The following is a 22980-nucleotide window of genomic DNA, read 5'->3' as shown; positions in this document are numbered from 1 at the left end:
CCTGCTTGTCCACGAAGATTTCTGACCTTCCATTCAAGATGAACTGGACAGGGAGGACTGTATTTCCTTTTGGGATGATTTTTTTTGGAAGTCCACAGATATTTTCTGGGGGTTTTTGTGCCATTGCAGGATCTGTGTTTCCCTCCTCAGCTCATCTCCAGACACAAAGCCAACAGTGTCATGCCTCCTCCCTTGCTGAAATCTGCCTGGAATAGGGGCAGTCATTTGAGATGGAAATCCAATCAACTCAAGTGAGTCCCAGCAATATGGGGAGGACACTGGAGGACTGCAAGGGGAACGCTGGTGGCCACAAGATTTTCTCTCAAGACCCTTCAGAAATCAACTAGCTAACACCAAAAAAAAAAAAAAAAAAAAAGAACCTGCCCAAAACCCATACTTGGAAAATCACCAACTTGGAGAGCTTCCTACATCAGGGTGACCTCTGCTTGTGGCAGAGGGGTGCAGGCAGCGTTGGGGAGAGGTGCAGGTTGGCAGAGTGGCCATGGCTGGTTTGTCTCTGGCTCTATCCTTTCCTTGCTGAGTCCTTGTTGTCAAAAGGCTGTTGTAGATTCCGAGTCCTCAGTTTCTTCAGAGTTTATTTTTCTCTCTTCTCTTTTTTTCCTTTTCTCTTCTCTTTTTCCTTTTCTCTTCTTTTCTCTTTTCTTCTCTTTTTTAATTTTCTTTTTTCTTTTCTCTTTTTTCTTTCTTTCTCTCTTTTTACTTTTCCTTTCCTTACTTACCTTCTTTCTTTCTTTCCCTTTCTGGTTTTTTTTCATTTTCCTTCCTTTCTCTTTTTTCTTTTCCTTTCTTTTTTCGTCTTACATGAGATGAAAGGAATTGGAGTCCCGGGGCGCAGGGAGGTGCAGAGGGGAGGGTGGAAGGGAGTCTGGGTAGATAGTGATGGGGCGGAGGGAGGGGATGCGGCTTCACTCCACATTGCTGCTGTCGAATGCGTGGCACTGCAGGTCTCCGCTCAGGAAGTCAGTCCCCGGCAGCTTCATGCCGTACTTGTCCACACACCAACACAACCCACGCTTCCGACCTCGGGAGGGCTTGCACTGGGGAGACACCCAAGGGCAGAGATTAGGAGTTGGCCCCCAAACACTGTGGCTTCCTCCCTTGGGATCAGGCCTCGCCTCTTTCACACCAGTGATGCAATCCCCTGGGTAGGATCTGGCTCCTGCTGTCTGCTTTTAGCACATCCCCATCCCTGCTGCTACCCCAGCCCAGGGTTCTCTGAATTTTCTCCCTCCCTCACCAGCTCCTTCAGGATGCTTGCTTCAGGCCAGATGGCACTTGGAGCCATCAGCAAGGCCACCCACCACCAAATGTGTCTGGAGATGCTTTCAGCAACATCCCAACCAACCCAGCAGAGGAAAAACCTCCATCCTTCCCACGGAGGGCAGCAGCAGAGAAAAGCCTTCCTGGATGGGGAACATCTTACCTGCTTCCTCTTGTAGAAGCCCTTGCGGTCGCAGTTGGGGAGGTGGACAGCGCGGGGCACCATACGCTGGCTACCCTTCAGCTCCTGCAGGGACGCCTCCATATGCCTGCGGCACGGGCCCTGCACACAGGGAGATCAAATGTGAGAAGGAAAGCACCTCACAGAACCTCCCAGCTGCAAAAGCCCCCAGGTCCCCCCCACTAGTACCCATTTCCCTGGGGTAAATGCCCTCCCACAGTCACCTTCCCATGGGAGTCCCATGGAGGGAAGGTGAAGGCACCCACCAGCTCAAACTCCTGCCGGAGCTCGGGGATGACGACACGAGGGTGAGCTGTGTTCTCGGCCATGCCCACGAACTTGGCCAGGGTCAGCTTCTTCCGGCGGTCCTTCTTCAGGGCTTCAGCCTTGAGCTCAGAGAGGCGCCCATGCTTGGGCCGGTAGGCCTTGGGCGAGTAGGTCTCCTCCGTCATCTCCGACGTAGTCGGCTCCTCATGCTCCCGGGACTCCCGTTCTGCAAGGGAAGGGGTACCAAACTGTCAGGTCTCCATGACATGAGTAGGGCTTGCTTTTGCACAGAGAGCCTCTTGCCCAACCCCCGAGGAGACCTTTGCACCAGGCAGGATGAAAACAAATAACCAAAGAAATCCCCTTCCCAGCTGCTGCCTACAGCCCTGGCTTTATCCCACTGTGTGGGACTTCACAAGGTTTTTGTGTGACTTCTGAGCTCGGGACAGGAAGGCGTCTAGAGTGCATGGAGGAGTTGGAGGTCTAGGATGCATTTCTACATACAAGGGCCATCATTGTTTTTGTGGAAAAAGACCAGTGTGAGGGTGGTCCTACCTCCAGGAAGGGTCAGATGACGCATAAATGAGGCAGAGAAGCCCCTGTTTATCCATGCTGAGAGGATTAAGTAATGAATTCGTACTTCACCCTGCCTTGAGAAGGCAACAGCAAAAGCCAGGAATTCTTGAAGATGAGACAACTCCAAAGCCAAGGTCAATCACTCAGCACAGCCAGCATGTGGCTGGGCAGGCACTTCAGCAGTGATACCAAAGATGCAGCTGACAAGCGCTGGGACCTCCAGGGTCCTCAGCTTGCAGCCCCACTCATGGGACCAAACCAGCTCCCATCTGCTGGCACACACCAAGCAGCCAGCAAAGCTAAGGGTAACACTGCCAAGCAATGCTGCCTGACTGCCACTGATGGTACTGACAGCAAAGGGGGACCATGTTTAGGCTCTGTCCGTGGCACTCATCTTCCTGTAGACCCCCCAGCATAACCTCTGCTGGCAGGATGCAGTCAGGAGCTCTGTGCAGTTATATATAGGAGCAAGCTGGTGACAGTCTAAACTTAGATGACTTGTGACATTTAGTACAACCACCAGAGTGAAAAAGGGTTATTTCTTGATTAAATTTGCATACAGTTTAAAGTTCCCGGTCTCCTGACCCCTGGATCCCCAGAAGTCCAGTGCTGATGACAAGTCTGTGCTGAGACCAGCAAGTGACCATGAGGAAACTCACTGCAGCAGAAGGAAAAGCATCATAGTAGCTGGAATCTGTTGCTGAATTTCTTGCAGTTTCTATGCCAGTGAAACCCAGCTCATCCCCTCCTACAGGAGGGAAAAAGACTCAGGATTAAAATAAAAGCAGAGATATGCCCCCAACAAGGCAAACAGGATTCTTCCTGCAGACTAACTGCTTCCTGGAACCCAGATGCAGCACCAGAGGGAGAAAGGTGACAAGGATGCTACTGCTGCACAGGGATGTCTGAGGATGCCCAGCGGGGGGGACAGACGAGACGCTCAGTGGCAGATGGCAGTGCCAGACTGTCACACACACCTCATCTGCAGGGTTTGGAGGTGACCAAGCAGACAGGCTGGTCACTGGGTGACCAGGCCAGTCACAGGTCCCAGTCTCCTACTCCTCCTTGCCAAGGTGACCTTGCACTGTCCCAGCAAAAAATGGAAAGTTTCTGCTGGCCACTTATTTATTACAGTGGCCCTTTGTTTTTTCTGTTTCCACAAGAGCAGCATTGGATCTGCATCCCCAACTCGACACCCTAACAACTGCTCAGAGCAACAAAAACAATTCCCTGCACCATCTGCAGGACTCACGTGGCTCCCCAGGATGGGATCATTTTGCCATTTTACCTCATGATGCTCATATGCTTGGGGTTTTATTCCTTGCTGCAGGACTCAACTGCCTGCACAGATCAGGGCTCCTCTACTCTAAGAGCATGACAGACAGGGGATAGAGAAGAGATTGAGTAAACTGGGAATTACTCCCCAGAGAATGAAACAATACAAGGTGCAGCCAAAGCACATCCTTTACCTCAAAAGATATTGTGGCAACTCAAGGTCCAAAAGAAGAACAGAGGCATCTGCAGTGACTAAGCCCTACTTATGGCAATGAAACACGCTGTGTTCTGTCCCAGGAATTCCCTCTGGCACCCACATCCAGGGCTGGAGAAAGCACTGCCAAAGTATCTCCCTGGGCTGCCCTACAGTAATAAGGGGAGGGAGGTTTCACATTGGTTCTGGCAACCCCCCAGCAGCACAAGAGGAGCATAGCTCATTACCTCTGCAATAACAAATAAGTGAGGCACAGCTTCTTAGGGCAATCCTAACAAATAAAAACAAATAACAAATAAAGGGTACAAGGCAGTGAGGATTCAGTCAGAAAAACAGTACAGGGTGTCCAGTCCCCAGGACTCGCCATGCAATGGGTGTTTGCAGCAGCTCAGACTGCTCACAAGGTCAGCAGCTTTACCCTCTTGCAAGCACCTTATCCCTCCTCTCCTTAAAGCTGCCAGCAAGCCAGAGTGAGCTGAGGACTAATGTGGGGCCCTTTCAGCAAGGAGAGATGGAAGCCACAGGATCCCTGTGCTCTTGCAACTGATGTGCACTAAAAGCTGCTGAGATCCCAGCCCGAGTCCAGTGCTTTCTGCAGGGCTGAAAAACCACCTGGAACTGACCCCTTCACTGTCCCTGGCATGTATGTGCTCCCCCTCAAGTGGGAACATTCACTTGGGAAGTCATACAACAAGAGATGGAAGTGATGGGACTCCTTCATCTGTGACTCAGCAGTGGTGTCTAGTTTGGGTCTTTATATCCCAGTGACAACTCCATGGATGCCTTGAAGGGATCCCTTTCCTCCACCCTCTAATATTTTTTATAGCCTAATTTCCTCCAACAACAAAGCTGACACAACCCCTTCTTCTAACAAGCCAATTTTGACAAACTGAAGGGCAGAGGTCCCTGACAGAAACTCCTGACAAGCTCTGGGCAGCTGGTAAGGGACCTTCCCAGTGCCAAGAGGAGAGGAAAAGGCAGAGCTGGGGCATGCAGCACCCATGCAGCCCCTCCCTTCTCTTCCTGGCTGGCCCACCCACATCAACCTGCAGCTGCCCACTGCCACCAGGACCAGACACACATGCCAGCATCTCTAGAGCTCCTGCACGCACATGCCCATCCTCACCCACCAGCTCATTCATTAACCTTTGTCTGCCCCCAGGCTGGCTCATGGCAGGCAGCATTGGCATCGCTATGCCTCCATGCCTGAGGACATGCTGGCAGAAGCAACGTCCTCAAATGAGTCCTACTTGTGTTTAAGACTCAGCAAGGAGGCTGGCATTCCTCCTCCTTCACTGTCAGGTTCTGGCCTGCCGCACAGCCCCTTCCTGCCTACTCCCATCCGCCTGCCAGCCTGGTGACCCTCTGCAGAGGCAGAGCTGCCTCTCTGGGGGCACAAGGCACAGACAAAGCACGCTGCATCCCTGTGGGCATAGGGCAGGAAGTCCCTACTCATGGTGTCCCCAGATGAGGGACAGTGGGAAACAGGAGGTGGGTGGCTTGCACAGCTCCAGTCCTTCTCCCCACAACTCAGGAGGAGATCACCTCTCAGTAGAGGCCCCAAGCTTACTGGCACAGAAAAATGACACAAAAGAATTACACTGCTGGCCAAGCCGAGGATGCCCGGCTAGCTTGGAGGTGGCACGTGGGCTGCAGCAACCTCAAAGGGATGTTGACCCTACAGCCAAGGCAGGAGACTGGATTCAACTCAGAGCCACCCCATGGCTTCACGTCTGGTGTGATCCACTGTTGCCCAGGGAAAGAGGGGCAAGCATCTGGAAAGGCTCTTGACCCAGGCCAGGCCAAAAGGACTGTGCTGTTGATGTCTTAATCCATGAGCCCTGGGAGGCAGAAAATACCCACAGCAGAGTGTGAGCTGTCCTCTGCCCTGGGCTGAGGGCATAGTGTCTTCTCCCCACTCCAGGCTAGCCAGAGGAAGCTCCCTAACAGGAACCATTTCCAACCATTCCCTGCAGAAGGGAAGGGGAGTAGCAAAATGCCAGGCACTGTTTCTGGGAAGCCACAAATTGCTCCTGTCTGGCTGCCTGCTGTCCTCAACAAATACCACTCAGAGCAGACTACACATCATCCTGCTCCGCATCAAAACCCAGCCTGGTGCTCCTGGGCTTCAGACGCTTTGGACCCATGTGAACTCCCAGTAAGGTAATGGGTGCATCCACACTGGAGAGTGGAGTGTGTGGGAACACTGCATCCCTGCCTGCTGACATTACAGAGTGGAGCACGAAGCTTCTTCCAAATGGCTGGGAGGCTTGAGTTTTTGTAACACATTTTCATTGGTTTCTGGCAGAAAGGATCTATTGACTGCTGCTCCTAATGATCCGTGCTCGTTACAGCCACAGCCCGCTGCTAGAGGACTTGCTGTCCTGTTCAACACCACCCCCAAAAGCCACATGCACCTAAAAAGTACATACACAACCACAGCACAACCCTGCTAAACAGCCCTCTTGATTATTATCATGATCATTATTATTTACAGCATAGGCACTAACATAATACACCACTTAAGCAGGAAGGTGTTGGAGAAAGACTTAATGGGGATCTCAACTAAAACTCTAGCACAGGAACAACACAAATGTCACTGGTGGAGACCTTGAGAATTTACCCAGTCCGTCCTCTGTCCCCAGACTCAGCCATCTCTGTGCAGAGGTGCTCATTGCATATGCGGTTTATACAGGAATTATTTTCTTAGGTACCTGGCTGGTAAAAACCCTGGGTATTTTCCCCAGCTGCCCTTCCCATTTGTTGCCACTCCAGAGGAGGGGACATGCTTGACCTACACCGGAATGGGCAGGCAAATTCCTCCCTGACCTGGACTTGCACCTGTGGCCATGATGTGACAATAAAAATTCCTCCTTCCTGGTCAGCACACAGAGACAGCCACTGTGTTTGCATTCTCAAGATGCAGGCAGGGAAGGGATAATGCAGGCAGGGAAGGGATGCAAAGCTAGGAGTGTCATCTCATCTTGCACCCTTTGGCAGCTGGAGAGTACAACTGAGCAAAAGCATTCCTGAGCTCCCGAGAGGCCACCAGACTCAGCCCAGGCAAAAGCCCAGGAGCTTTCACCCGCCTAACGAAGAACAGCTCGTTTACATTCCTGTCGCAGGCACAGCCCCTGGCCCGGTGGTGACCGGCCCCCAGCCCTGCTGGGGTGGTCAGTGGAGGAGCCTAGGCGCTGTGCCTGGGCTGGGGTCACTGCTGAGGCCACCGCCCTGGTGAGGTCAGGCAGTGAGCTCAGGCAGCCGCCCAGCCCGAGGCCATCTGGCACCAACTGGAGGTGGAGCAGCCAGGGCTGAGGATGGAGGCTCCAGCCAGTCCTTCCACTAGCCCAGGGTGTTGTCTGCTGGAGAGCCAGCTGCAATATGCCTTGGACTTTGAACGAACTTTTGTGCTTTGGTGGGGTCTCGGCATCAGGCCGGTGCAGTCTGTCTGGTAAGGACTGGCAAGGGAGCAAGCTGGTAATACTTGCAGGTGATGAGACGCTCAGAGGAGACACCACACACCAAGAACACAAAAACAGCAGCCCTGCTGGGACTGCCACCCCACCTCCCACAAGTCTCAGAAACGTGCAACAGACACTTAAAACAAATCTATGTCACATAACACCTGAATGCTAACACTGAGGTGCTCTGCATGGTCAAACTCCATGTGTAAGTCATTGCAGAGATGCTGCACCCTCCAAAATGTGACCAGCCCCATCATTTGGCTTGGGTGTTGATTTTAGGGTGGAACGACATATCTCTGGAAACTCCAGTCTCTTCTCCTGTGACTCCAATGATCACACTTAGGCCTCCAAACATCTGAAGTTAAGAAAAGGTAACTCCCACCACCTCTTCAGTCTTGGTCCCCTTGCAGCCTGTGATGTAGTTCCCATGGGCCAAGCTGTTTTGCAGACACAGGAGCAGTAGTAAGAAAACACACACCATATTTCCTTCCCTGGGAATTAGGAACTTCAACAGCTGCCAAAGGCAACAAAACACTTTTGTGATTTGCAGAGTGTGGAAGAAAGTCTTCAGCAGTCAAAGCACTGTGAAGTGCTCTCAGAAACACCCACTCTGCCCCACCACACCCAGTCACCTACCAAAGACAGATGATCAGAATCCAATCACTCCACCGCTCAAAAGCCACACAAACTTTTGGAAGAGGGGCTCCAGGGTATTCCAGTATCTTATATCCCTGTGACAACATGGTGGAAGTTGATGAGACTTGTTCACTCCCTTGTTCCACTGAGACACCTTTTAAGGGAAGGATATGGATCAGCAAGACCAAGCTCAGAGAAGAGATGGAAAAGCATCCAGAGAGCTGGCTTGGAAGGCTAGGACTTATCTCCATTTTATTAAGCCAAGATCCAGGAGGATCCCTGAAGAGCCTCAGAGAGCAAGCACTGATGGCTGTGGCCTTTTTTTTTTTAAGTTATTGTATGGGCTTTGCTGAACTAGCCTGGAAGACCAGCTCTTTCTCAGGTGAGTAATGTCTCCTCAGCAGAAACCTGTGGATGCAGATTCTGCTGTATCAGCCAGGGCTCACCTGCAGAGCGTGAATATCAGGTGCTTGGGCTGCCCCCAGGTTCACACAGGATTCATGGGAAAGGGAGATCATCATCCTGATGACCTCGGAGTCCTCATACAGAGCTGGATGGGGGAGAAATGCAGCTCGGCATGTGGGAAAGGAGCTCTCAAGAGAACCAGCTCATGTTTTGGGCTGCTCTGGAAGTGCAGGACCTATCTGTAGGAGCGGATCTCTGGATCAGCATGACTTCTCCGCAGTGCCAGCAAATGCCATGGAGGTGGGAAAGGTACAGCTATGGGAACTGGAAGCTTAAGGAAGGATCTGTGTTGCTAGGTGCCAAATGGTGCTTTCCTTAGCTGCCCTTCCTTGCTGCAGCCACAAAATAAAACTCTCTGAGAGCAACTCTGTAGAGCAAGGAGAAAAGCAGGTTTGGATATGGGGAGCTTCATGATGGAAGCTCCTTCCCTACACATTGCTAGTTGTTAGTTCAGCAGTCTCCAAGCACCCATGTTGTGCTGGAAGAGCTAAGCTTGGGCACCAGCTGATGGGCTAGACTGCTGCTGCCTTGAGATGTAAAAGCAAAGACTGGGGCTGAACAGGAGGTGTTGTCTTTGTCTCTTTCCAAGGAGTTCCCAAATCTGTTTACAATCAGTTCTCCATGCAGGTGTGGGAGTTTGCAATGCACATACAAGACACACCAAGACCAGGTGAGGGTCTGAGTCAACAGGCAGCACACAGCCAGAGACTCTAGGTTCTCATGACAATGATTTCTGTCCAAGAGACAACCCAAAATATCTAACCAATAAAAGAATTGGGAAACTTTCCAGAGTTTTGCCCTCCAGTAAGATGATGAACAAACCTCCATCCGTTTCAATTAAATGATGCTGATGTGCACCATCTTGCAAAATTGCAGGCACTCTGTTGCTAGATAACTTTGTTCAGGAAATGTCAGGCTGATACAAGCAGCTATCTTCCAGAGAACTGAACTGGCAAGTGGAGGGGAAGGAAGTTTTTCAGGACTAGATTTATATCAAGAAGCTCCTGTTGCTGATGCACTGATGATAGGAAGATAAAACATATTTCCTTCACATCATCTGGAGACTGCAGATGTTCCCCATTCCATATGCCGAAACTGCAGAAGAAGCTGAGAGCTGAATTATGACCCACAGAAATTTAAATAAATCATCATTCAATATTAGAGTGACCAAGATATATTTTTCCTTCCTGGAAAGCATGAAATAATTCAGCCTTTCTTAGTCTTGCGTCTTTTCCAATAAATCCACCCTAGTGGCAGATTTCCTTGGTTGCAATAAAGGAGGCAAAACCCATACCAAACTGCCAAGAAACTAAGAGCAGAAAAGAGCAAAGAAGGAAAACTCAGAGAAGACTGCATGACAGTCTCTGCCTAACTAACAATAAAGGTGAGGAAAATCTGGATTAGTTCCTAAAAGGCATCATTGAATTGTTTACCAGCAGTTTCTCCACAGGGCTTATTTGTGGCAAAAAGATGAGAACACACATGCTTTAACATTTTCTGAATGAAAACAAAAGGTTGTTTGTTTTGATCATCTGGCCACCAGAGATGACTTGGAAAAAATCTTACTGTGCCTGTAGAAATGAAGGAGGTGTGATGGGTTGGAAGAGAACCCTAACAGTGTCCATCAACTATCATTATTGTATGAAAAAAAAGCAGGAAGAGGGACTTTTTTGGATGCAGGTAGCTCAGTGACAGCAATGGAGGAAGTGTAACTAGGGAGAAGGAGTAGGTAATTTGCCCTCTTGGACTATGTGGGGCTTGCCTTTAAAACTCATGTGAAGACTGGTATCAATATACATGAGACATCAAGAAACCTGGAATTAAAAGCAGGTGCTGCCAAGATGCCAATGCAATTTTGGTTTCTGAACCCAAGTATTACTAATCATAGTAGAGTCAGGCCTTAGAAGCTGACCCATAACCAAAAGAGTGCTGCTGGTGACTATCAAGAGCTGGGAAGTCAGTGTGGATATTGTAGGTCCTTACCTTAGGAACAGTACAAAATTAAGAGGAAAATCCTGTATTAAAGGAGAGGATCCTGAGAAAAGGATGTCCTACCAAAAATGCGGTCACTACAGGTTATGCTAAGCTCTCTGGCCTGCTTACAGATGAAGGCAACTTTTGCCTTTTGGACAGGGTTTTGAATCTGATTTTTTTCATGTTGAGCAGAAGTTTTAACAAATGTCCTACTGGAACTGACTCCGGGAAACACTACTCCCACCAGAAGCTGGTGGCCTCCGTGCCCAGATCTTTCTCCACAGTTGGTTATTGAGGGTCTCTGTTGGCCTCAACAGCAGTCAGGAACTGGAAGAGCCAAGAAAGTCAAACCCCTTGCCCACCACAAAGAGAGAGGAAAAGGCACATTAAGGTGGAGTGTGGAGATGCACCTGTGTCAGGTGTTGCACAAGAACTGCTACAATGCCAAAAGTATTTCAGGTGTGCAGCTGTGATTAATCCAGCCTAGCCTGGATTAACTTCTAGGCCTTCCGCCTCACTTTCACAGTTTTGCCTTAAACCAGATAGAAAAGCTGTGTGAGATCATCCATTGCTCATGTCTGTGTCAGCACCAGATGACACATCACCACATGTACCGTCCATCCCGACTATTACCACCTCTGAGGGATGACATTTCCAGCCTCTGCCCTCAGGACTCCCTTCTGCCTTAGCTCCTTCTCTCAGAAAGCCTTTGCCTGCAGTAGGCCTGGCTGTTATTTAATCTCTCAGTCCACCTAAATCAGACCACAAAAAAGTACCAGAAGCTTGACATTCACATTCTGACAATATTGATAAGGAGAAATTTGCTCAAGTTTGATCCTAATGGATGAGTCTTGCCTCTCTTAGCCATTTTCCACCCTGTACCACTGCATACATTAGCAATTTCTCTTGGTCCAACACGATGCAAAGATGCTTTTGAATGTTAAAAAACCCCAATGGGTCTCTTGATGTAGAAAAGGGTACAGACCTCCATTCTGGGGTCTGAAGCTCCATGAAAGACAACTAATCACCCCTTGCCACAGATCTGGAGCCTTTCTGGAATGATAAAATCATTGTTGCACTTCGTTGCTTCTCCTGCAACCTCAGGCCACCGCTGCTTTTACAAAACCAAATAACTGGATGCTGAAATGGCTATGAAATGATACAGAAAATTTCACCCACATCTACTATTTCATCAGGAAAGAAAGATGCACAAGTGAAAGCAATGACTGTATATCACTTTGTATTTAGATATAATTAAAGTATCTTAAGACATATATGCAGCTGTGGCAGCAGAATAATTGACTGCTGGACAGGTGTAAGGCATGCAATTCTTCCACAGTAAAACTTTTCTTCTTTTCCACCACCTCCTTTAAATTAGGAAGTGAAAGCCAGGTTCCATAGTTTTCACTGGCTTATTTAATTACAGATTTTCATCATTAGTCTAACACATAACATCTGATTTCTTAAGCATGAATAATAAATGGCTCTGTTGATTTAATCATCTTCTGATGAATCCCATCTGTATTTGGAAAAATAAAATATTTCTACTGTTTTTCTACAAAAAAGAATAATGAATATTAGCCAACTTTGCCCCCCAAAGTTACCTTTCAGAAACATTCCTTCTTCTGTTTAGCTAGGCAATCATTTCCTTAAGTATCTGTCAGGATTACCTTCCTGCCCTTAAATAGCAACCAGACAAGTCATCTCCATCAACATAACAATTATCTCCATCATCGAGCCAGCTGTGTCCATCCAACAAGCAAACAAACCAAACTGCAACAACAGCCCTCGAGGCCTGAAGCTGCAAAGAGCTCTCCAACTCTGCCAGAGCCAACAGCCTTTGCTTTGGCCCCACAGTCCTTCGAGGACTGAGGCAGCTGGTTCCCACTGAGGAGAGAGGTGCCCTAAAGCCTTTGATTCTCTGGCCCTCAAGGAAAAGTGCTCAGCATCTTGCAGGATCAAGCCCTGACAGGGCATGGTGTGCCCATTTAGAGTGGGAGATACTGACCCCACATTCCCCCATTCTGCATGGAAGAGACAGCAACACTGGGGTGGACTTACAGTGAAAAATGATGGAATATCAGAGGGGTCTGGAGATAAGGGCAATAGTGAGAAAAAGTACTTGTGCATGTGCACACAAGAAATGCCCACTGACCTCACAAGCATAAGTTTAACATGCCTCCTCAAAATTTAACCTGTTGACCAGAGTCTCTCTCACACTTGTCCTGGAAACATCAGAAACAGACAGAAGACTTACCAAAACATGCTGACAAATGAGCAAATTTGCCCATGTCAAATCACCAAGAGTCCCAAATTTCTGCAAACACATTGTGCTGGCCCCTGCTGGGATTAACTTCAAGCAGTGGATTGACATGAACACTAAGGGGTCCCCTCATATCACTTGCATCAAAGAGCCACCTCAAAAACAACATCTTGCTGGGACTTGCCTTGGCTACACAGCCAAAGGAACACAGTGTCTTGTGGGGGTTGAGTGGCGAGAGGATGGGGGATGTCACCAGATGTGACGGGACCCTTCCAGGTTGACCCAAGGCATGAATCATGAACCGTGCCCAGTGATCTTAAATGGGCAGCCCCATGACCCAGGAGTGCAGGCACAACTGCTGCCCCACTCCACGTCCCACAGGCAGCCCTATGTATCGCCCTGGGGAGACCCAGTGTGGAGGCTCATGCTCGCTGGACCCAGCGGGCCAGGTCTTAGGGGATTCCAGCATGGGGGGTCAGGCATCCCTCTCCTTCTCACCAGCAGAGCCTCCTCATACTTTTGGCTATTCCTGTCCTGACGACAAACAAATAATATCTACTTTTTCCCTGTAAAAACCCTCCTTATAAATGACTAGGTGGTTATCAGGCTGGCTGCCAGTGAGTTCACACGGCCAAAGATGATCTTTGGATCATCTCTGACCTCTGTGTGCATCGTGTCTTTGGGTCCTATAGCTTCCTCTGGTCAGTGCTGGAGGCTGTTTCTCCTATCCTCAGCTGCTACATTTCAGCAAATGTGCTGTCTTTTCCCAATTCAGTTCTTCTTTCACACCTTCCTGAAGGCCAGTGGTTGCTGCCTGGGCATAGAGAAGTTTGCAGGATCCCAGAGACCTCAGGGCCCCTGGCACCATCTCCTCCACCTATAACACCAGGCACCACTGCCCTGGCAGGTGGACTGGCTGTCCTTTGCAAGTCACAACTTCACACCTTCGCTGTGGAGAATTTGCTTGTTTGATATGGGAGAATTTGCCCTTATGAAATCTCTTAGTGTATTATCCTAGTCTAGCCAGAAAACACAACCCACCTCCAAGCACGGGGTGAGTTTGGATCCACACAGCTGGCTGAGAGGAGGACAGATCTTGCATCTATCTCCTTCCTCACCTCCCATTGTTTGATATGCTCACCTGGTGCATCTCATTTCTGAGCCCTCAGTGGGAGGATAGGGTAGGCTGATCTGTATGCCAGTATCTGATCTTGATGGCAAAATACTGATGTGCCAGTCATAACCAGAACCTGCGCATCTAAGAGAGGTTTGTGTGTGCTGCCTAGAAACCATTCTGCCTCCAGAGACAAGACTGCTCCGTGTGTGTGCTTGCACACATTAAATGTTTATGCAGGCATGTGTGGGCGTGTGAACACGGGTACGTGTGCATATGCTCACACAGATATCTTTCCTGTGCACATCAATCCTGCTGCTCTGCAGCACACATTGAGGGACAGGTGTGTTCCAGCCAAATTCTCCACTTACGTCTGGCCTTGAATTTGTGCCACTAAGTGCTTGGGGGGAAAAAAAGCAGCCAGGATTTGGTGTGCCATGGGCACTTTTATCTGCTGTACAACTGTTCTTAGCTCACCCCGCCGAGCAGAGGACGGCAAGCCCCGGAGGGGCTGAGGTTCCCGCCACCCTTCCCAGGCTGCTCCCAGGCCTTTCAGTTTGCATGAAGAGTTTTGGGAAACGCTGCTGCAGCAGCTCCCGCAGCTGCTCCTGCATCTGCGGCTCTTTCGGCCCGGGGCGAGCAGAGCTTCCAGCGGTCGTTAGGAGGAAGCAGAGCACCGCGCTCCGCCTGCGGCAGCGCCGGCCGCCGCCTCTCCTCCTCTTCCTCCCCCCTCCGCCCTGACACGTGTGACAAACTAAGCGACAAAAGACACCGGGGGATGTCTTGAAGCTGGCACAGAAGGTACCAAATCTTTCCTACCCCCTTCTGTCAAGCCTGAGGGGACACCCCGCAGTCAGGCAAACGCTTCCAGTCGCACATGACTGTGCTCATGTTACTGACGTGCCAAAGCCGCAACGATCATCTGGGCACAGGATGCTGCTGCTGCTGCTGCTGCTGCCTATGTGTCGACACAAGGAGATACAATGGCCTCCTCCAGCATTCCTCAAGTTTGCAGAGGCTCCCGTTTGAGACCAGCTCCTGCTCTCCGCTGTGGTGGTGCAGGCTCTGGAGGGGCTCCCTCCACTGACCTGGAGTGGGTCCAGGGCTGCGTGGAAGCTCGGGGCCAGCTCTATCACTCATGCACGCACGCACAGAGCCACGTCTTTTCTCCAGTGAACTCTGCTGGCACTCGGCAGGAATTTCATTTGGATCAACTACTTAATATTCTCCCTCCTTCCTTAGAAACCAGGCTGCTGAAAAATCCTTCCAGCCAAGGCCCCTCCTTTCCTGTTTGAACCACCCTATCCCTTCCTCCCCCGTACACACACACACCACAGAAACCCAGCTCTCTTGCTGGCACCTGATGGATTTCACTTTTTTTTTTTTTTTTTTTTTGATATATTGTTATTGTTGAAACTCCAGATCAAAAGAAAAATGAAGATTCTCCTGTTTAGTATCTGAGGTTTTGCAGGCCTGTTGATACTAGCTTTCACCTTGACGGCTCGGAGCTGCTTCGCAATGGACCTGCCGCTCGCACAAACCAGGTCCCTCCCAGAGTGACACATGTGCACAAGATAGTGCATCCCAAGCGCCCTGCTTCCATGACCCCTGCCCTAACCCTCACCCTTCATCCCGGATCTCGACATGGAGCTGTCCACCTGCCTCGTCACATCCCCTTTGCTCACCCCTGAAGCTCCACATCCCCAAATGTAGAGCAGGCGAATAAGGGAAGGGGGAATGGGGTGGGGGAAAATATGTTGGGGAGCAATAAAGGATAGCACCAAACACAAGCTGCAGGAAATTTGGGCTCGACAGCAGTCCTCCTCCTCCTCCTGTCAGCTGACGCAGCAAAGATGATTTTCTTAGGGCTAATTCTGCAAACCCCCCCCCTTCCCCTCCTGGTTATCGTTGGCTCACGGTTTCATGAGGAAACTTGCCAAGTCTTGCTCGCTTTCTAGAAAGAGAGCAGGAACGAGAGAGAAGGAAATATTTGACAACCTTTGTTTTTCCATGAGCCTTTTTAGGGCAGCAGGCTCCAATCTGTGCCCTCCACTCCCCGGTGCTCAGCCTGACCTTGCTGTCTCAGCAGGAGGAAGTCTGGCAGGAGCACAGGGGAGAAAAATGGAAAGAGGTGGTATATTTCAAAGGAAACCTAAACAAAACAGAGAAAACCCAGAATCCTGCAGCCTGTGCCATAAATGAAGCTCATTCATATTTTTTTACCAGGAACAGTCAATTGCAGACGTGATGTTTGGCTTTCAGTGAAGGACAGTGTCTGTTGTGGCAGGAAGGACTGCAGGGACCATCCTGTCAGTACCTACATATCCATCTACTTAAAACAAGCCCTACTAAGTCTCTTTAATCCCACACTTGCTTTCATTTCAGACCTCTCAACAAACCAGGAGGACATTCTGCTCATTACCTCTAGCATTCCTCAGTACCACTGTTCCCAGCATACATATGAGGAAACTGCACAAGCATCTCGTCCCCGGGCAAGACATCTGCTCTACAGGAGACCAAAGCCTGGTCTCCCAGGCTCTGGCTCTTGCAGTGCTGCTCGATGCATTTCCACCTTGTCCATAAGGAGGAAAGCATCTGCAATTTTAAACTTGGCCAGCACAAGAGCAGAAATAGATAGAAATGCAGTTTGATCTAGTCCTCACCACTGTAACATAGTTTATTTTGCAGAGTGCTGATTTTTTCTCAGCGGTTCGCAGCTCAGGGCCAATTTTGGTCATTGATAGATGGGAGGGCCAGGCCAGCTTCCCCAGCACACGGTCCCTGTGCTGCTGGCCAAACTGGCATAGGCCAGAAAGTTCAAGTCAAACTTCATTTCTTTTCTTGCCCTGTTGCTTAGAAACATGCCTATGAAAATATACTTTGTTCTCACACACTACCAATTGAATGCCAAGTGACTTTTTTCCTCTCTCCCATCCTCAGGAATTCCTGATTTATTTTTTATTTCTTTTTTGCAATTGCATAAATCTCAAGAGGAGCCTGCTGGTCTCCTGTGGCTTCTTGCAGCAGCCTTTCCAATCCAGGCTCATCTGCTGTCTGCGAACAAAACGTGTCAAAAAGAAGCCCCTGCGGCATTCAGGGAGTCCCAACTGGAAGTGCAGGTGGTGCCAGGGGGTTGGTTTGCATGACAAACCTGCCGCTGCTTTACTGTCCCTCTCCTTGTTCATTCAACGGGTGTTCCCCATCCCAAGAAAATCAAAAGCAGTGGAATTACAAGGGACCTGGCTAAAATTTTCACACAAAGCACCTGCTAAAGGACCAGTTTCTTAGGGAAGTGCAAGGCAGGTGAAACAGAAGGAGATTCATGCTGGGAGCCAAGCGCCAAAGCTTTTTCAGGTGTTTGTACGGGGCACCTTCGGCACAGGTGCAAGGATGGGCCCTGCTCTCCTGCTGGGTTTCAGCTGCATGGCTTTGCCTTCCCGACCACACCACCTGCCCCTGCCACGAACACACACGTGCAGAGTAAATAAACACCAGGATGACGCGCTCCGGGATACTTCGCCTATCTCCGCCGTCAGCGGAGACTGCCCAGCTTCCTGGGCTCCATGGCAGGAACGTGGCTCCTGGCCTCACCCTCTGCTCCCTGTGCAGGTCGGCTCCCAACCCTCATCCCTTCCAGCCACCCTTCAAAAAACCAAGCTCAGCTTTGCTGTTTCTGGCTGATTAAAGAGAGTTTGGACATCTGATGTCATTTGAGGGAGGGGGGAAGTTACTACACACAGAATTTGGTTTTGCTCTGAAGGATGGAGCATAGCAACACAACCACTGCCTGCAAGCAGCAAAGGGGAAAAATAATAAAAGCATCAAGATTTATTAGGTGCTAGAAAGGAGAAAAGGATTCTTGTTGCAGACGCTTGCTAACAAGTAGAAATTACTTTTTCATGGACCAAAAAAAGTGAGGGTTTCTGTTTCGTTTTTTTTTTTGCCAAGTGGTCCCCCAGACATACGGACACCCTCCCCTACCTCCCCTTCACACCGTGGCAGAAATACAGATGTATTCGGAAGAATATAAGGAATCTGTCCTCACATGAGCTACAGGATCCAGAAATGGGAGTGAAATGAGTGCCAAAATGAAGGAGCGCTTTCTTTCATGCTTTTGTCACGTGCAAGGTGCAAACATTTCAGAAACTTGGCATTGCACTGGTGCTGCTGTGCTTGCCTTCATGCTTGCTTTTAACCTATTCTTTCCCGTTATTAGCCACACCACCATTATTTTTTGCAAATGCATATCCTGTCCCTAATGCACCTGCTCTCTTCACCTCCCTGAGCTAAAACCCATCGCCCAACAAAGAGGTCCAGCAGCTGGCAGACAGAAAGTGCAGGCTGTAGTGATTCCAAGGAGGAAGTGTGAGGCAGAGCAACAAACCTGGGGGTGGCTGAGGACTTTGGGAATGGGGCTGTTGGTTGTAAGGAGATGCCCTGCTCTCCTCTGTACTTCAATCTGCAGAGATCAGTTCAGGCCCCAGAGCAAGGTGGAGGATATGGTGATAGACAGGTGTCAGGGAGAGGGTTGAAGGCAGGGATGCAGGAAAGATGTAAAGGATGCAACTGGGGAAGGACTGGGATGCAGCTGTGACTAAGAAGGTGCATCTGGGAAGCGGGGAAAGAAAACCTTTCCACTGGAGATGGGGCAAACAAGAGGCAATGATGGAAGGCAGGGTGGGGGAGGCTGTGAGATGATGCAACAGGAGGTTTGACCGGAGCACAGATGGAAAGGATGGGAAAAGTGGCAGGGGGCATGGAAGAACAGTTAGGGGGATGGAAGAGTACCCACAAAAATGGAAAAGCAGCGGGTGTGGGTGGAAGAACAGCTAGAAAGATGTGAAAGTAGCTGGAAAGGTGGAAAAGCAATAGAGGGGTGAAAGAGCAGCCAGGGGAAGTGGTAGTGGAGCAGACAGGAAAGATGGAAAAGCAACTGGGAGCTTGGAAAAGTTGCTCGTGGAGGGGGTGGGGAGAAGAAAGAATGGGGAAATAGCTACAAAGATGGAACAGCAGTCAGAGTGTGTAACTGTGTGAGAGAAAGAGAAAAGTCAGGCAGAAAGACAGAAAAGTAGCCAAAAAGATGGAAAAGCAGCTGGTGGTAGTGCAGGGGAATGGAGGAGCCGGGAAGGCGAAAAAGCACACGGCGGGGGAGGGGGCTGGAAGCGCAGGAGGGGGGAGGGTGGGGATGGAAAAGCGGGTGGAAAGATGGAAAAGTAGCCGGGAAGGCGGAAAAGCAAGCGGGGGCATGGAACAGCACCTGGGAAGATGGAAAGGCAGCCGGCGGGATGGGAAAGCAGAGGCGGGGGCAGGGAAGAGCAGTCAGTGGGAGGGAGCAGAAAAGCAAGCGGAAAGATGGAAAGGGAGCCGGAAAGACGGAAAAGCAAGCGGAGGGTCATGGAAGAGCACCCGGAACGAGAGAAAGGAAAACGCAGCCGGGAGCTGGCGGTGGGGTGGAAAAAGCAGGCGGCAAGATGGAAAAGGAACCGGCAAGGCGGATAAGCATCCGGGAGACCTGCGGCTGGAGGATCGGGGTCACTCACCGGCCTTGGCTTGCTCGCGGTAGCTCTTCTCGCTGAGGCAGACGGCGGTGCCGTGCAGCAGGGCGTGCAGCGGCTTCTCCTCGCCCTGGCGCGGCAGGCAGCGCAGCCCGCGGGCGCAGCGCTCGGTGTAGACGCCGCAGGGCTGCCCGGCGGGCAGGGCGCAGGTGAGGCAGCAGCCGCAGCCCGGCTCCTTCACCAGCTCGCAGCCCAGCGGCGGCGGCGGGCAGAGCGACAGCGCCTTGGCATCGCAGGGCTCGCACTGCACGAAGGAGCCCAGGCACCGCGACAGCCCCGGGCAGGCGCCCAACAGCACCAGGAGCCGCAGAAGCATCGCGGCGGGGATGCTGCGGGACGGGGCGCGGGGGGCTGCCGGGAGCGGGCGGCGCTGGCTTTCCGCTTGCCCCTTCGGGGGCCAAAAAAAAAAAAGAAAAAAAAAAGAAAAAAATTACAAGAAAAAATTAAAGAATTTTAAAAAATTAAATTCAGAAAAGGAAGTGCAGCCCCTGCTTGCATGCGCCCCACTCTGGGGTTTATTCTCGGGGTGCGAGACCCTCCTGCTTTTCTTTTGGGGTTGGGAGGGGGGGGACGTCGAGATTTCCTTTTTTTTTGTCTTTCCCCCCCCCCCCCCCGTTTCTCCTTTCAGCTTTTTCTCGCCTCGAAAGGGGGAATTCGCACCGCGATCCACGGGAGCGCAAAGAAGAGGGAGGGAAGGAGGGGGGAAAGGGAGCGAAGCCTGCAGGGGTTGCACAGCCTACAGGTTGCAGGGGGAGGCGTGGGGGAGCAGGGGGGTTTGGGGAGGTGGGACGGCGATTTCACACACTCACTCACTCACTCACGCACACACACTTCCCAAAGGGCTGGGAGGAGGCAGGTTGGGAAGGGAGCAAAGTTCCTTGAAAACCAGTGTCCTGCTAATAATGCATCAAAGCAGTCAGGAGGAGAAAAAAAAAAAAAAAGAAAACGCAGGAGAAGGAAGAGGGGATGCAAAGCTCCCCTCCCCTCCCTCTTCTTCTGAAGGAGAAAAAGTCTCTCCCGACGCAGCGAGCGTCTGGGAAGCTTGGTATGAAGCAAAGTTGTGTTTTGATCGGCTCTGTTCAACTCTCCCGCTTTCCTCTTCCAAGATTTGCAAAGAAAAAAAAAGACCAAAAGAATAATAAAAAAAAAAGTTTTCTGCAAAGTTGGAGTGTTTTGTTGCAAAGTCGGCAGAGGAGCGGTAAAAAATCAGGGGGAAGGAGAAAAAAAAAAGAGGAAAAAAAAATCCACTTTGTAGATCTCCCAACACTTTTCCCCTGGAGAAGTTTCTAAAGAGACTGAATACTGCAGAACAGGCTGTCTTTTAAATAGACTGCCTCTGGCTGCCTGCCAGCCCCTCGCTGCAATTTGAGATCCCAATGACACCTCAGCTTGACTAGGTGCCAGCAGCGAGGGCCCTATCAGTGCGCGCTCGGGCCGTGGGGGTGGGGTACACAGCTCCTGACTTCTGGGCTTCAAACCCCGGGCAGTGATCAAGGATAATATTATGAGGAGAGACAAGGGGAGGAGGAGGGGGAAAGGGAGGCCGAGGATCGGGGAGGGGGGGGGGGGGTGGGGGTAAAGTTCAGATCTTCACGGTTTAAGGGGGAAAAAAAAAAAAAAAAGCGGTTGCCATTGGGTTGCAGGGCAGCCTGGGCTGCAGGGAGGCTGGGTGGGAGAGGTCAGGGCTCTGAGTTTGGGGAGGAAGTGCGAGATTGAGCTAGCAGGGCCTGATCCTACGTGCTGGTGAGGCGTGGACCCCCATCTGGTGCCTGGGTAGCGGGCGGGCTGGGGACTCTCGCAGCACCCATGCGCTCCAAAGGTGAGCGCAGGAGGAGATGGCTGGGTGCCTGCCAGGGAGCTACTGTCGCCCGCCCGGGCCCAGGAAGCAACCTTTGTGTGTGCATGGGAGGCTTGGGCACGGCTGCATTGCCCTCCTCTCCTGTTCCTCTGCCCCTGGGCTAGGTTTAAAACCGCAGTGAGGCTTTGCCCTGTGCCGGGGTGAGCCCCTGACACCCCTAAACTGCAAGGGTTAACACGGCCGGACAATGAGTAGAGGGAGGGCTGGGCTGCTTGTAAGGACTGTGTTAGATTCCTCTTTGGAAAAGTTCGCTGTTGCTTAGGGCATGCCAGAAAAGAAGGGGAATTTTGCCATGTGAAGTCCAATTTGCACGTTTTAGCTCATTCTTGTGCCTCTTGCCCCGCACAAAATGGGGAGAGAGAAAAGAGGAATTAAAAAAAAAAAAAAAAAAGCGCTTTGCAGGGCTCATCCCCTGTCCTGGGCAGCTTGGGGTTTGTTGTCTTTTGTTCCGCCGTTGCATTCCTCGGGGTTACAGTTCTCCCGGCCCTGGTCCTTCTCACTTGCCTCCCTTGGTTCTCATTCATAGCTAGGAGCGGGGAAGCTGGAAGCGCAGGGAAGGGAATCTCCAAAACTGGGGTGTGCAGCCCCCGCAGCTGTGCTCAGGGGTTACACCTGGAGCAGGGGGGTGAGCTGAAGCAAGAGTGGGAGTCTGCTCAGAAACTCAAGCACGGGGGCATCTACCAGGGCAGTGGAAAATTCAAAGGGATCAGCTAATTCTGAGTGAGGTTTATGTGCGATTCAGGTCAACCCCCCTTCCACACAGGCACACACTCCTCCAAAGCTTCATATTCTCCAGGTTTCTTTTTAGATCAGTCATCTGTGCAGCTGCATTGCATGGATTTTGCCACTAGAATGCACCCTTATCTATGGTAAGAGGACGGATGGTTGCTTAAAAGCATTAACTCTTTCTTCTCCAAAATTTCCAGCTTAAGGCTTTCTTTGCACCTCTCCGGTGTTCCTTGTTTTACTTCCTTTCTACCCCATGTGGACTCAGGAGAAAAGATCAAATTCCTCCTGTTCTTACCCCTTGCCCTTCAAAAAAGAAGGCTGCATTTCTAAGCTTGGTTGGGTGTTTCCTTGCTTTTCTTTCTACCAAGAGTTTTTCCAGAGATTTTATTTATTACTACCTGAATCTCTGCTTAGATCACAGTTAACTGCAAAAAAATAGGCACCTTTAAGGTAAGAAAAGCACTCCCCAGGGGTTTTATCTAGAAGTGCTTTAAAACGGTTTCTCCAGTTGACACTTAGGACTTTTACAGCATATTAATTGCATCCTGCCGCTGTTTTTTATGAGAATCTGCCACTGGTCTGAACTAGTGCTTTGCAGAAAATAGCACCAGGCAGAGAGTGAGCACTGTTCACCTGGAGATCTGGAAGCACTTTGTGAGAGGGCTTAGGGCAGGAGAAAAATGACTTTCCTCATTCTCTCATCCACCCTGTAAGAAACAGAGTGCCCCGTATTAGTACCTGGTAGAGAGACAGTGAGAGTATCTGGAGGGGTGGAGGAGAGGTTTCACTCCCACTCCTACCTGCGAGACACAAAATGGTGAGGCATGTAGAGAACTGCCTCCATCAAGCCCAGCTGCAAGCCCTGGCATGGGAGGCTTGGGCACGGGTGGATTGCCACGGGGCAGAGATCCTGCGAGGGATCCCAGGGGAAGCTGCTCTAACTTAGGGCTGTCCGGGAAATTTCTCTTGGGCCAAAACCCAGGTCATGTGAAGTTGTCTTGCAGCCACCCTCATTTCACTCCTGTGCTGTGCTGCGAGGACGCTCATCCACAAAAGCTTGCCTGGAAACTGAGTTGTATCCTCAGCCAGAAGATGACAATATTTTAGCGATGAGAGGTGCCTTCTTGG

At 50.6% G+C, this 22980-nt stretch overlaps 1 protein-coding gene across 1 annotated transcript; it reads right to left on the bottom strand.

The window, feature by feature from the left end:
- Positions 1-779: 779 nt before the first annotated feature.
- On the bottom strand, positions 780-20569 carry IGFBP5 (insulin like growth factor binding protein 5). The gene is made up of 4 exons (XM_048310084.1): positions 19251-20569; positions 1729-1955; positions 1445-1564; positions 780-1058 (listed from the first exon to the last, which is right to left on the bottom strand). The coding sequence occupies exons 1-4, from the start codon at positions 19579-19581 to the stop codon at positions 927-929; spliced, it is 810 nt and encodes a 269-aa protein (XP_048166041.1). The 5' UTR covers positions 19582-20569; the 3' UTR covers positions 780-926.
- Positions 20570-22980: the final 2411 nt, after the last annotated feature.

Source organism: Corvus hawaiiensis, chromosome 7 (assembly GCF_020740725.1).
Source record: "Corvus hawaiiensis isolate bCorHaw1 chromosome 7, bCorHaw1.pri.cur, whole genome shotgun sequence".
NCBI classification, from domain to species: Eukaryota; Metazoa; Chordata; class Aves; order Passeriformes; family Corvidae; genus Corvus; species Corvus hawaiiensis.
The sequence above is the reverse complement of the archived record's forward strand: the minus strand, read 5'-3'. Positions and strand labels throughout refer to the sequence as shown.